The sequence below is a fragment of the Panulirus ornatus genome, chromosome 44 (assembly GCF_036320965.1).
Source record: "Panulirus ornatus isolate Po-2019 chromosome 44, ASM3632096v1, whole genome shotgun sequence".
In the NCBI taxonomy this organism is placed as follows: domain Eukaryota; kingdom Metazoa; phylum Arthropoda; class Malacostraca; order Decapoda; family Palinuridae; genus Panulirus; species Panulirus ornatus.
The window spans coordinates 13,589,779-13,605,353 of record NC_092267.1 but is presented as its reverse complement, the minus strand read 5'-3'; the positions used below and the strand labels follow the sequence as shown (position 1 = coordinate 13,605,353).

Sequence of the window (15,575 nt, the reverse complement as noted above, 5' to 3'; positions counted from 1 at the left end):
GGTGGCGAACACATCTAGCGACTATCTTACTAACGATAAGCTAACGTTCATTTACGCTAGCGAACATAACAGAAACCAGTCCGTGATATAATAAAATATATATCACTATATTTAGTTTTCTAATAACTTCTTTGGAATATTCATATAATACGTTAATAAATAAATAACGTTAATAGATATATGATTATTATAAAAAACGCTGATTTATTGATCAGTGTATGCTGATATTTTGAAAGTGTTTGGTAGTTAAGCGAGCTAAACAATGGCGAGTGATCGAGACCGGGTGAGAAGCCATAGATTAATAAGGTAGTCCAGAGATATAGTCATGTGAACTGCAGATATGAATAAAAAAAATCGTCTTGCCTACTTGATATTCGTAACTGGTTTAAGATTAATCCAGTTCCTAGGTTACGAAATATATATATATCAGTTCCCATCTAAATATGGCCAGAAACTCTGCTAGTTATTAGGTGTTTGAGTGTGAATCTCATGTGTATGAAAAGGAATTTCCAAAGGGGCAAAATGAAATGGCAAATACAGATTCAGACATTTTTAAAGTACGAATATAGGAATGCCTGGAATCAATTTTACACTGCAAGAAAGTTAAGTCTTGGATGCAAGCAAAACTTAAGGAAGTTTGTGACAGTGAAATCAGCTCCACCATGGAACATATTATTCTTTGGAACAGATGAATTTTCTCTGCAAAGCTTGAAGGCTCTTCACCGTGAACAACAGACAAGGTGAGTGGTTTTGATTTTTCTTGTTTTGCATGTTATACATTGATTTACACAAAATACTTTTCTCTGCCCATATTGCATTATCAGTTCTAGCTTGCAGTCATGTTCTTCTACCCAAATGCTGTACAGTAAACACTTATTTGATTTGACAAAATATTTAACATATCAAAGCCAGGATTAGAATAGTTATGAATTGATTGTTATATTCATGTGAGATTCATTTATGGAGCCTCAATCTTCCAGGTTTTCAAGATCCTCACCGCTTTGTGAGGATTTACTTAATATTTCAGGACAGGTAGTGTACTTAAAGAATGTCGAATTCATAAATATTCTTTCTCCCTTTCAATATCCACTTTGTATTTCAGTTAAGGCCCAGCCTTGATGTCTCTGTATTTCAATTAAGGCTCAACCTTGATGTCTGTATTTCAGTTAAGGCTCAGCCTTGATGACTCTTGTCTATGACTGGAGCCTCCAACATAAAGAAATAATCTTCCCACTGCTATGTCTCACTGTAGCAGGGAATCATGTTTTGGGTGTAACTTTTTGTAGTTAATGATCCAACAGTTCATGATTGCACTTATTATTTTGATTAAAAGCATTACCTGAATTAAAATGGAAATATTTGACGGTTGTTTTGTGAATATGACCCATTTACATTGCACAATAAGTGGTGAAAAGGCATGTCAGAATGTGCAGGAGTTTTTGCTTTACAACAGTCAGACTGCACATTTCCAAATCTTGTACCAGTTTCATTGCTTTGTATAGCAGGCTCTTGCAGGTATTTATCATAAATTTGGAAGAACAGTTAAAGTTTAACAGCACCTGAACGTCCCAAAGTTATTGTAATTAAAGCTGTCACCGACACTCTTAGCCCATTGCATGGACTTAATTTGAGCAAAAAAAAAAAAAAAAAAAAATCATTATTCTAGTGTCAGGAACATTTCAAGAATTGTTCAGAAGTTTCATAGCCCGGGATATATATGCTTGTGAATTTTTTTTTCTAGGAAGCAGCCAAAGCAGCCATTGCCAATCTAACTTTCATAATCACAATTGTTACTTTGCATGTATTTACATTCTATTTAGTCATGGCTCTAATAAGGTATATATGATATCTTAAGCTTATTGCAGAGGTGTTATTGGACGACTTGATGTTGTGTCAGTCTCCTTGAAGAAAATTGTCCCCGCTGTTCGACGATACTGCTATAAAGAAGGTCTAACACTTCAAGATTGGCCGGTTGTTGTGCCTCATGGAATTTATGACATTGGCATTGTTGTCTCCTTTGGTCATCTTATTCCTTCTTCAATTATTGAAGCATTTCCATTGTAAGTAAAAATTAGTATTGTATATGATACTATTACTTATTTGTACACCAGTCTGATTGCTTTTAGTGCCAACATTATATATTTATTTATATCTAATTATACTTGATCGCCGTTTCCCCACATCAGTGAGGTAGCGCCAGAAACATATGAAGAACGGCCCATACACATACATATACGTATCAACATATACGCAGACATATACATATATACACTTGTACATATACTTGCTTACCCTCATCCATTCCTGGCAACACCCCTCCCCACGGGAAACAGCATCACTACCCCCTGCTTCAGCGAGGTAGGACCAGGAGAACAGACAAAAAATTGCCACATTCATTCACACTCAGTCTCTAGCTGTCTTATGTAATGCACTGAAACCACAGCTTCCTATCCAATCCAGGCTCCACAGTCCTTTCCATGGTTTACCCCAGGCATTTCAACCCTGGTATACCACATCGAATTAATTCACTCTATTCTTTGCACGCCTCTCACCCTCCTGTATGTTCAGGCCCTGATTCAACTGCATTACCATCCAAACCTTGCTGGATTCCATCTTCTCTCCTACCCAAACTCAAAGTGATCCTCTCACTTTGCACACCACCCTGGCCTGCCACTTTATCATCAATCCCATTCAACAAACCTTCAAAATACTCACCCCATCTCTATCTGTTATCATTTCCTCTCTTGCCCCCTTCACTGCTGTTCCCATTTGTTCTCATCTTACTCTTGTTATTTACCTCCTTCCAAAACATCTTTTTATTCTCCCAAAAGTTTAATGATACTCTCTCACCCCAACTCTCATTTGCCCTATTTTTAACCCTTGCACCTTCCTTTTGACCTCATGCTGCTTTCTTTTATACATCTCCCAGTCATTTACACTCCTTCCTTGTATCGTCTAAATGCCTCTCTTTTCTCTTTCACTACCAACTTTACTTCATCCCATCACTCACTACCCTTTCTAATCTGCCCACCTCCCACCTTTCTCATGCCACATGCATGTTTTGCACATGCCATCACTGCTTCCCTGAATACATCCCATTCCTCATCCACTCCTCTTATGTCATTTGCTCTCTCTTTCACCATTTGCCATTCTACACTCAATCTCTCTTGGTACTTCCTCACACAAGTCTCCTTTCCAAGCTCACTTATTCTCACCACTCTCTTCTCAAATTTTCTCTTCTTTTTTGAAAATCTCTACAAATCTTCACCTTCACCTCCACAAAATAGTGATCTGACATCCCATCAGCTGCCCCTTTCAGCACATCAACATCCAAAAGTCTCTCTTTAATATGCCTCTCAATTAACACGTAATCTAATAATGTCCTTTGACCATCTCTCCTACTCACATACGTATACTTATGTAGATCTCTCTTTGTAAACGAGGTATTCCCAATCACTAGTCTTTTCTCATTCACCATTTTCATTCACAACACTGAATATCCCATGTACACCAATTATGCCCTCAACTGCCACATTATTTACCTTTGCATTTAAATCACCCATCACTAATACCTGGTCCCATGCACCAAAGCTGCTGACACACTCAACTGCTCCCAAAACAATTGCCTCTAATGGTCTTTCTTCTTATGACCAGGTATATAAGCACCAATAATCACCCATTCTCTCCATCCACTTTCAGTGTTACCTACAGTAATCTAGAATTTACTTTCTTATACTCTATCAAACACTCCCACAACTCCTGCTTCAAGAGTAGTGCTACTCCTTCCTTAGCTCTTGTCCTCTCACCAACCCCTCAAAGATACCACCTCTGCTTTCTTCTCATCTTGGTTACATCCATACACATTTAGACACCCCAATCTGAGCCTTCAAGGAGGATGAGCACTCCCTTCTTTACTCCTAGTTTCCAGTTTTAAAAACTGAAATACAAGAATGGGAGGGTTTCCAACCCCCCTTTAATCATCTACACCACATGGTGAACATATACTTATAATCCATTTCTTCTATAACAGAACATTGATTTGTAATATAATTTCAGAATACCTACATTCAATGTAAATCTTTCCTGTATGCCCTGATTTCTTTATGTGTATTCTGCTGTCAGTTGAGGGAGTACTCTTACTTTCTTCAGGGGGATCCTTAACATCCATGGTTCACTTCTTCCACGGTGGAGAGGAGCGGCTCCAGTTATCCATGCTTTGTTGAATAATGACCAAGAAACAGGTATTACTTTGATGAAAATAGAACCTCATAGGTAAGACACATTGGATTAGATTAAGAATCTGATTAATGATCAGATTATTAATGATAATGTAGTTTTTAGAGAAATCATATCCTTTGACATCTCTTATTGAGCAAAGTGAGTAGTTATGAAAAACTTCGTTTAATACAGAAAAACTGTTTTTCACTTTATCACACTGTACATACTTGATATGCTCTATGCATTTAATAAACCCCACCCTATATAAATGAGAATGGAGATATGGATAATAGAGCAGTAAAGATCAGCTCATAATTTTTTTTCTGGTTCATAAAGTATACTTTAAAGACATGCCTTGTGTCTCGTCATTGTGGTTTGATACATGAAGTATCAACATTAACCAATAACCTTTTCTTGGGCAGGCCAATCAGAGCTCACAGGATCAAATGAAACAGTTATCAAGATAATGTCTTTCCCTCTGGGGCCAGGTTAGCCCAAGTCATGGCTGATTGCTAAAAGTTGTGTCCACAGGGTAATCAGGTTGCATTTTAAATATATATATGAAAGTGGTTGTTTTGTCATTGCAAGCTATAGATTTATAAAGGAATATTTTTTTTTCTATACAGTATTGACAAGAACCATTATCCCTGGGGTAGAAGAGAAAGAATTCTAACTCCATATTCCTGCGTGTCATAGAAGGTGACTAAAGAGGGTAGGAGCAGGGGGCTGGAAACCCTTCCCTTCTTGTATTTCAAATTTTAAAAGATGGGACAGAAGGAGCTCAGCAGGAATTGCTCATCCTCTTCAAAGGCTCAGGCTGGGGTGTCTAAATGTGTTGATGAAACCAAGATGAGAAGAAAAGAGAAATCATTTAGTATGTTTGAGAATAGAAACCTGGATGTTTTGGCTCTCAGTGAAAAAAAAGAAAAAAGATAAAGGGTAAATGAGAAGAATGGTTTGAAAATGTCTCAAGGGTAGGAGTTAAGTCAGGAGTTAGTGAGAGGACAAGAGCTAAGGAAGGAGTAGCACTACTTCTGAAGCAGAAGTTGTGGGAGTGTGTGAAAGAGTGTAAAGAAGTGAACTTTAGGCTAATGTGGGTAAAAATGAAAGTGATTGTTAAGAGATGGGTGATTAGTGCTCATGCATCTGACCATAAGATCATGAGAAAGGCAAGTGTTTTGGGAGCAACTGAGTGAATATGTCAGCAGTTTTGATGTGAGACTGGGTATCAGTGATGGGCAATTTAAATGGAAAGTTGAGAAATGTGGCAGTTGAAGATATTCAGTGAAGTGAATGTTAGTGGTGAACAGCTTGTGGAGCTGTGTTGAAAAAGGCCCGATGATTGGGAATACCTAGTTTAAAAAGAGGGAGATATACAAGTATATGTATGAGTGGGAAAAATGGGTAGTGGGCATTATTCAATTACATTAGTAATTGATTGGAGTGTAAAAGAAACTTCTGAATGTGAATTTGCTGAAAGGAGCAGCTGGTGGGAGATCTGATCACTAACTACCTCTTGGAGGCGAGGGTGAAGATTTGCAGAGGTTTTTGGAAAATAAGCATTAATGTCATGAAGAGTGTGTTGAGAGTAAGTGAACCTGAAAAAGAGAATTTTGTGAAAAAATACCAGGCAAAATTAAGTCTAGAATGGCAAAAGATGAGAGTAAATGAAGCTAAAGGAGAGTGAGAAATGGGAGGTATTTAGGGGAACAGTGCTGGCATGTGTGAGGTGCATGTGGCATGCAGAATGTGGGAGGTGGGCTGATTAGAAAAGGTAGTGAGTGGTGGGATGAAGTAAAGTTGCTAGTAAAAGAAAAAGAGAGGAATTTAGGGGGTACTTAAAAGGAAGGAGCACAAATGATTGGATGATGTATATGAGAAACTGGCTGGAGGTTAAGAGGAAGTTGCATAGGTTGAAAAACAGTTGGGGGTGAGCAAGTATCACTAGACTTTAAGAACAATGAGATGCTATGGAAGGAGATCAATAATGTGCATAAAACAAGACAACAAATAGGAACATCAGTGAAGGGGCAAAGGGAAAAGTGGTTAACAGTTTGTGAAGAACTGAAGAGTATTTTGAAAAACTGTTAGATGTGTTTGATGATAAGGTGGCAGATGCAGGGTGTTTGGGTCAGGGTGGTATGCAAAGCAAGTCATGAAGAGTGGTTGGTGAAGAGAGAAAAGGTGGTGAAAGCCTTATGTAAGATGAAATGAGGCTAGGTAGCTGGAATGGATAGCATTACAGTCGAATTCGTTAAGGAACAGAGTGACTGTGTTGTTGATAGGTTAATCAGGATTTTCAGAGTAAGAGGTGCCTAAGGATTGACAGAATGCATGTATAAAGGCAAGGGGGTAAAGATGAATGTTCAAACTACAGAGGTAAAGGTCTGTTGAGTGTATGGTAGAGTAATGACTGAAAGGGTGAATGCATATGCAGAGCATCAGACTTAGAAGGAACAGAATGGTTTCAGAAGTGGTAGAGAATGTGATGATCAAATGTTTGCCTTAAAGGATTGTGTGAGAAATACTTAGAGAAACAGATGGATTTGTACATAGCATTTGTGGATCTGGAGGAAGCATATGATAGGGTTGATAGAGATGTCATGTGGAAAGTCTTAAATATGTGGTGTGGAAAGAAGGCTGCTAGAAGTAGAGAAGTTTTATCAAGGATGTAAGGGATGTGTACGAGTAGGAAAACATGAGTGAATAGTTCCAAGTGAAGTGGGTCTGCAGCAGGAATAAGATATCACCATGGCTGTTTAATTTATTTATGGATGGGGAGAAGAGGGAAGTAAATGTGAGTTTTGGAGAGAGGTGCAAGTTTGCAGTCTGTAGGGGATGAGAGAGCCCGGAAAGAAAGTCAGTTGTTGTTTGCTATTGGTACAACACTGGTGACAGATTCATGTGAGAAGCTACAGAAGTTGGTGACTAAGTTTGGAAGAGTGTGTGAAAGGAGGAAGTTGAGTGTAAATATCAATATAGGCAAGATTATTAGGTTTAGCATGGTTGAGGGATAGGACTGTTGTGGTATGATTTGTTTGAATGGAGAAAAATGGGAGGAAGTGAAGTGTTTAAAATACCTGGGAATGAACATAGCAGTGAATGGTATGATGGAAGCTGAAGCAAATCATAGGATGGGTGATGGCATAGGTTTTGAGAGCACCAACTTATGTGTGGGTATGGCAACTGACTCATGTGCATCATCTCTGACTGTGTGGAATAATATCCAGGTGAGAATACTCAGTGGGGTCATGCACCTCTTAAACCACTTCAAGAACCAAGGTTGGTTCAGCCATTGGACTTGAGAAGTGGCTCAGATGTAGGACAGTCCATGTCAATTAATGATAATTCATCAGTAACACCAGGTGTAACTCATTTTAATTGGAGTCCATAGGTAAGGCTAGAAAAGGCTTCTTACATAGCTTTTTAATTTATAACTATACCTATTATCATGTGTGGCGGGGTGGCGATGGGAGTGAATAAGGGCAGACAGTATGAATTATGTACATGTGTATATATGTATATGTCTGTGTGTGTATATATATGTATACGTTGAGATATATATATGTGCTGGAAATGAGATGTTTGAGGACAATGTGTGGTGTGAGGTGGTTTGATCGAGTAAGTAACATAAGGGTAAGAGGGATGTGTGGAAATAAAAAGAGCGTGGTTGAGAGAGCAGAAGAGGGTGTTTTGAAATGGTTTGGGCACATGGAGAGAATGAGTGAGGAAAGATTGACCAAGAGGATATATGTGTCGGAGGTGGAGGGAACGAGGAGAAGTGGGAGACCAAATTGGAGGTGGAAAGATGGAGTGAAAAAGATTTTGTGCGATCGGGGCCTGAACATGCAGGAGGGTGAAAGGAGGGCAAGGAATAGAGTGAATTGGATCGATGTGGTATACCGGGGTTGACGTGCTGTCAGTGGATTGAATCAGGGCATGTGAAGCGTCTGGGGTAAACCATGGAAAGCTGTGTAGGTATGTATATTTGCGTGTGTGGACGTATGTTTATACATGTGTATGGGGGTGGGTTGGGCTATTTCTTTTGTCTGTTTCCTTGCGCTACCTCGCAAATGCGGGAGACAGCAGCAGAAAGTAAAAAAAAATATATATATATATATATATATATATATATATATATATGTGCTGTGTGTGGACGTGTATGCATATACATGTGTATGTGGGTGGGTTGGGCCATTCTTTCGTCTGTTTCCTTGAGCTACCTCGCTAACGCGGGAGACAGCAACAAAGTATAATAATAATACCTATTATCTACTGACCTTATCTCTAGAACCACTAAAGCTCATTTAGAAAGGTTACCATGTGGAAATGGAAGGAAATTAAGTGTAGGAAGTAAATGGTTGTTTAAATAAAAAGGTGTGTAAAAAGAGATTAAGAAACCAGAGGGAAGAGCAATATGTAAGGCAAAAGTATAGTAAATGATAAGGTTCAAAGATATTTCTTTCTTTTCTCTGGAAACAATAATTTCTTATGCAGATGTATTTCCAAGGCCAACCATGGTCTGTTAATTTGTAGCATTATCTATGCAATGTCCCATTACTTACATCCTAATTTATATCAATTATACCTTGTTTTGGTCAGATGGAACAGTATATTGGTACCCTTCTGTTCTCAAAAGGTTTGATGTAGGAAAGATAGTGAGCAAAATAGCTATCCCCATCGCCTGGGACACAAAAAGTGGTGCTTTAACCAATCATCTAGCTGAGGTGGGAGCTCAGCAGCTAATATCCGTGCTACATGACTTACCAAGAAAATTACAAACTGCTTCACCACAGTCTGAAGAAGGAATTACAAAAGGTATTGAGAATCATATAAATACACAGCATTCAATACTTATTTGCTTCTTCTCCAACAGACTTTGTTCCTTTGATAATTCTATTTGTTTTTAGTGTTATAGGTAGTACTTTTAATGAACTTGATGCAGTGATCAACATGGACTGAATTTAAAAATACTTCTGTAGTGTATTTAAATAGTTTTCATGCTTGATAATGTGATAAATATTTATTTTACAGCACCAAAGGTAAATGAGGGTACTGCAAAAATTCACTGGAATCATTATACATGTAGTAACATCCAAGCAAGGTATAGAGCTCTTGATGACCGCTTCCCCCTGTGGACATTATGGCATGGAACACAAGTGAAACTCAGGGGTATGGTCATGCAAGAAGAGTGGTCATGCCACCCTTTACATGAAGACAATAAAGCAATGGAAGTAAAGGATTACAAAGAAAGTGAAGGTAGAGTTTCAAATGAAATTGAGAGTGCAGCAAAAGACAAGGAGTGTTCAGTTACAGAATTTTTTTCTAAAAGCAATCAAAAAGGGCTTTTGATAAATGAATGGCAGACAATGAAAAGCACTGTAAAGCACAGAAATTTAAGTGAAGAAAGTAGTGAGAAGACAGTAAATCATAAAATCAGTCTTGGGAAACCTCTTCCTGGAACTATAGTGTTTAACAAAAAACTGAAGGTGCTTAGTATACGATGTTTAGATGGTTGGGTAAACTTTTGTCAAGTTGTGATAAAGGGGAGGAAGGTAATGAGTGCACAGGATTTTTACAATGGCTTTGTTAGCAAAGCACCAAAAGACCTTCAAAAATTTAATTAAAAGTCTTTATCTTGGAAATTTTAAGACTGTAAATACTTTACTGGAAATAAAAGACATAAAAAAATTCTTATAGAAACAATTTTTTATGCCAGGATCTATCTATCTATATCTCTGACACCTGTACCATTATAGAACCCCCTGAAGGGAGTCTCCATAACTAATGAAACCCAGTGCCACTTCTTAACCTTTAATACCTCACCCTTAACAGGCCAATGGCTGAGGACAAGTCTAGTGCAGTGTTTGCAGGGGCTCCTACCTAATGTTCCTACTGACTACTACTACTACCTAATGCTCCTGCCTAATGCTCTTCCCTAATACATCAACCTAATGTTTCTACCTAATGCTCCTGCCTAAATGTTTCTACCTACTAATTCTATCTATTGCTCCTACCATTTTGCCAAAAGGCAGGGCTAGCACATGGTGCTCATCACAAAGAAATCTAGTTATGAAATATGAGCTGTGTGAGTCAAGTGTTATGTATGTATGCATGTTTGTGGACAGAATGCCAGTAGTCCACATGTGGGTGAGGCAGAAAAAACACAGCTATCTGGGTGAGAAGAATACCTGTGTTCCCATCAAGAAAACATCAGAGTTGTGCTTGTTGAAGTCTCCAAACAAGCACAACCATTTGTACATGAAAGCTCTCCCTAAGCCGGATGGGTTAGCCAATGATAATGAGAATAAGGTTTCACCTCACAATGACCCTAAAACCAGGACATCATTCCTTTGTGAGAATTATTCATTTGATGCCACTGATGCCACTACGCAGCCATCACAAACCCTCCCCATACACAGGTGGGTATTACTGGTAATATACCTCCCTGGTTGTTGACTGCTTACTAACTACTACTATCATCATTATTATTATTATACCTGATTGCCATTCCTGCATCAGTGAGGTAGTGCCACGAAAGAGATGAAGAACAGACCATCCGCTCATATACATATATACAGGGGAGAACGAATACTTCCCACGTATTCCCTGCATGTCGTAGAAGGTGACTAAAAGGGAAGGGAGCGAAGGGCTGGAAATCCTCCCCTCTTAAAATTGTTTTCTGAGTGGATAAAATTTTAGTTAATTTTCTACTGTCAATGAAATAGTAATTCAAGAATAGCATGGATTTGAGCATAAATGTATAATCAGATGACAGTTATTCAAGTTTAGCATGGAACTTAATGTACCTGTATTATCAGACATCTAAATCATAATCATGGAGAAAGCATATGACACTCAAGTTCAGTGAAATGCTTTCTGGGATATGTTAAGGGTATGTAGTGTAGAGGGACAACTGTAAGATGTATTATGAGATACCTGAATCATAATCATTATCTGGAGAAAACATATGACAGAGTTGAGTGAAATGCTTTCTGGGATGTGTTAAGGACATATGGTACAGAGGGACAACTGTAAGATGTGTAAGATCCTGTATTTTCAGACATCTGAATCATAATCATTATGTGGAGAAAACACATGAGGGAAGTGAGTGGAATGCTTTTTGGGATATGTTAAGGATATATGGTGCAGAGGGACAACTGTAAGATGTGTAAGAGTGAACGGAGAGTTTAGTGAAAGTTTCTGTATTAAGGTGGATGTGAGGCATGGCTGTATGATATCATCATGGCTTTTTAACATATATATGGATGGAGTGATAAAAGGGATGAAGGAAAAACTAGGGAAAATGGGTGCAGTGATGAAGTGTAATAATGAGGTATGGTGACGAGTAAACCTGTTTGTAGCTGATACTGTGTTGTTTGCCAATAGTGAAGAGGAGTTGCAGAAAGTTGTAAGTATGTTTTATAAAGTGTGTAAGCATAGGCAATTGATGGTAAATATGAGTAGCAGTAAAGTACTGGTGTATGAATGGCAACAGAAGGAAAGTACATATTTTGCAAAGCCCTTAAAAGAGTAAAAGTGTACTTCACTGTGTGATAGATATGGTAAAGACTGGAAGAGAAGACAGAATTTGTGTTTGGGAGCTATCTTTGGTAAGTTTGGTGATATGGAAGCAGTACAGGGTAGAAGAGTCATTGGGTCCCTTAACAGAATAACGAAGGGGAGAGGTGTAAGTATAGAAGTGAAAAAAGGATTATTGGACAGCATAGTCCTCCTGACCCTGACATACACAGCCAAAACATGGACATGGAATGAGTCACAACAGTCAAGAATCCAGGCTCTGGAAATGAGTTATTTGAGAAACGCATTTAGTATGATGAGATGGAATGAAGAAAGTAATGAGGGGCTGTATGAGAGCTTTGGTATGGCAGGAAATGCGAAGGGAAAGAATTGTGCAGAGGTAGAATGGATTAAACATAATACTTTGTGCTGGTTTGGGTGCATGAAAAAATACAAAATGGGGAGTTTCTAAGGAGAGTGTTTGACAGTATGATTAAAGGGGTTAGTGTGAGAGGAAAACCACCTGTGACATAGGAAAATGGACTGGAAGAACGCTGGAGGAAGAGAAATGGCAGAAGAATGTGCGGAATGGGGGATGCAAGAGAGGCATGTAAGGATATTTAAATGGAAAATATTTTACTGTGGTCACCCCCTCGATGAGAGTGCCTGGAGGGAACAGGTGTCAGAGATACAGATGGAAAAATAAATCATAATCAGTTACTGAAGTATTGAGATATACAAAAAGAAAACCTGGTTTCTAAGAAAATATCAGAATAGCTAACAACAATTGCATCTAAAGCAGTATGTCTTAGGAATTCCCTACCTCCACACCATCTACCTCTAAGCACACTTGATACTTTAACATGAAAAATCTGAGCACAGTTTACTTTTGGAGGTAATACCATGTGAATTGTAAGCACATCTCCAGTTACTCTGAAGAATTTATTTGATGACACAAATTCTTACCTTTAAATAACATTTCCTTTTTCATATTTAACTGAGTAAATTAAAATCAGTAACAATTACAGAGAGAATCAATGTTTTTAAATAATTTTCAAATGAAATCTTTAATGTTCATGTAACCATAATCATTCTAAACATGGTTACTATTAACGCTCATGTAACCACAGTCATTCTAACCATGGTTCTCTTTAAACATTACACATATAAAGTTGAAATTGGAAATCATAGAGAGAACTGATCATTCTAAATGACAGTGTAAGAAAACACATAAGAAATGAAACGTCAGAAAGTTGGACCCAGTTACGGAATGAAATGAGGAAATACCTATTACTGATCGTGATTATTAACAGCGGAACTAAGAGATCTTTACATAAACTTACAAGAGAACATTCCACTTTAACAGTCTAGAGAAAGCTAATTTCAGCCTTCTGCTGAGCCAAGCACAGAAGTACTGGGGATATGGTTAGATCTCCAAACCAAACATATGTAGCCTATCAGTGAGGGTGGGTTGGAAAGAACAATTCCTGCCATATTTCAATGACATTATGGGGGAACTGAGGCATGTTAGCTGAATATAAACTTCACTCAGTTTAAATTTAGCTCAAAGTACAGCTGCCTTTTGACATTGTCATAAAAAAGGATGGTGCATTCCAAAATGACTAGGTAATCAACACTGTATCATTATGTTAAATGAAAAACTTTTTAAAGAGCAGTGATTAATTAAAAATATATCTCTAACATGCATCAATATCAACAGAAAAACATATGAACTAATAATTGTTTTTACTTCTGAAATAAAACAAGATTTTTATTAGGATCTTGACACCACTGTATGGAGATGCATGCACAAATAATATAATGTGCACAGAATCCCAATTTATTTACCATTAACCCTTTCACTGCAGTTAATTAATTGTGCAAGGCGATGCCTGAAAATGACCATCTACTGGCTGAAAGTGAAAGTATTATTAGGTTCTTTCTTAGTTCTGCAAGTTAGCTAGACCCTCAAGCATACAATTATGATAGACATGAAAGGTGCAGTTAAAAGTTACAAATTTTGACATGAATTAACATTAGACTCTGAAGAACTTGATAAGAATTAAATAATATCAAAAGTAAAGTACTCTGGAAACATATGGATGCAATGTACATGGGGAATTTTGTCCAAAAATTCCATACACCCTAACATATTTTACATATTACTAAAAATCTTGCAATAAACAAAAAACACTTTCTGAAATAAATGGGAGGGGCATGGAGTAAATCCATGTATTGTAAGCATGGGGGGAAAAATATTTCAGATTCTTCAGAACTCTACAGCGAAAGGGTTAAACATCCAAGCTGTCGCCACATATGTCAAATGAACTGTGGTCTAAACAAGAACGTAAAATCTCATTTTACATGTTTTACATTATTAAAAACACCAAAAGTATCACATTTCTGTAGGCACATTAATATACGCACTTTGAAACTCACTTACCAGGCATAACAACTCTAACATTTTCATTTTCAAAAACAAAATCAGTGCGAGAAGGATATATAACACGTAAGTCTCCATTTTCATCCTCAACCCGAACTTGTTGGACTGTTAACACTGACTTGCCTCCTTCATTTTTCCCTGTACTGATTCCCATTTGTAAGGCAGAAAGGACAAATGTATCAAGAACTTCTTTAGCCTTTCCCAGCGAGCTGCTGCTGGTCACCTCAACAAAAACGTTCACCGTCTCCTGAGTAATCTGTGAAGTAACAAATATGTTGTGTGTGTAAACATGAGTTTATAAGGAGTAATAAAATTTCTCAATAATTAACTTCTCTTACTTACAGTGACCCCAACTTAAGTAAAATGACATTCTGCTTGTGAGTACTGTTTGCTCAAATTAATCTCATTCTCCCATTACCCATCCTTGTCCCATTTCTCTTTCACCAGCTTTAATTCTAATTTAATTAACCTTAATAGTAATGTTAGCTTAGTGTTTCATTAACCTTTCTGATAATATCAGCTTAGTAACTTCATAATAATACAGTGACCTGAATCTCACAAAATTCATCCTTGAGCATCTCAAAATTTTCTTTAAATTTCACTTTCTTCTCTTCATCCCATCTATCTACAACTGGGTGTCTTTCAACCCCAATAATCGTTATTCTTATTCCATACTCTTTTTTTTTCTACACAGACAGAGCCTGTTTCCATTCTGGCCTTTGGTATGTTACCTTCCATCCATATTTAGTAATGCAAAAATACAACTGTCAATCCTTCAGTATGTTCCCCTTTACCTGACCCACTTCAAAATCCCTTCAACAAAGTAGAATCACAATAACAATGGTCATTATCCTCGCAACATGTCAGCTCACCTCTATTGTCTATTATGTAGACATATGATAACTCTCAGACTGGTAAGCTACCCTGTAGCAACAAGAACAGATTTTGAAATGCCTGCTGCTGTGCAAACATGATATAAAGTACTTGTTTACCGTATTCCTTAAATTAGAGTAATATCATTCTCCTGTAATCAACATACAGTACTACATGGTATGTATATTTTTTTCATGCTTGTTCAATGTCTCCCACACTGCATCTCACTTGATGTTAAAATCCAAAAAAATCATTAATCACATCCAGCCATAATGGCCACCATACACAATTAAGGCTCTATTTAGAAGTATCCTTCCATAACACTTCTGATGGCATCCTTTACCATGTACTTCCTTCACAATGACTGTTTCAACTGCAGTTGTTTCATTCAACCTCTTGCTGACAGGATAGTTTCATATAATTTTACTTCAGTCTCAAAATTAAACCTTGATCCACAAATTGAGTAAGTGATGTGGTGTTGGGTGAAAGAAAATAAAGCTGGATGCCCTAATGAATGAGA

At 37.6% G+C, this 15,575-nt stretch overlaps 2 protein-coding genes across 2 annotated transcripts in view; one reads left to right on the top strand and one right to left on the bottom strand.

The window, feature by feature from the left end:
- Positions 1-271: 271 nt before the first annotated feature.
- On the top strand, positions 272-14,506 carry LOC139762760 (methionyl-tRNA formyltransferase, mitochondrial). Its single transcript, XM_071687868.1, has 5 exons — positions 272-740; positions 1,866-2,060; positions 4,150-4,272; positions 8,858-9,036; positions 9,253-14,506. The coding sequence occupies exons 1-5, from the start codon at positions 490-492 to the stop codon at positions 9,843-9,845; spliced, it is 1,341 nt and encodes a 446-aa protein (XP_071543969.1). The 5' UTR covers positions 272-489; the 3' UTR covers positions 9,846-14,506.
- LOC139762759 (leucine-rich repeat-containing protein 47-like) overlaps positions 13,024-15,575 on the bottom strand; it is a 16,525-nt gene continuing 13,973 nt past the window's right edge. Inside the window, exon 6 of the mRNA XM_071687867.1 lies at positions 13,024-14,438. Within this exon, the coding sequence (XP_071543968.1) occupies positions 14,175-14,438 (264 nt within the window). The 3' untranslated portion in view covers positions 13,024-14,174. The remainder of the gene's footprint in view (positions 14,439-15,575) is intronic.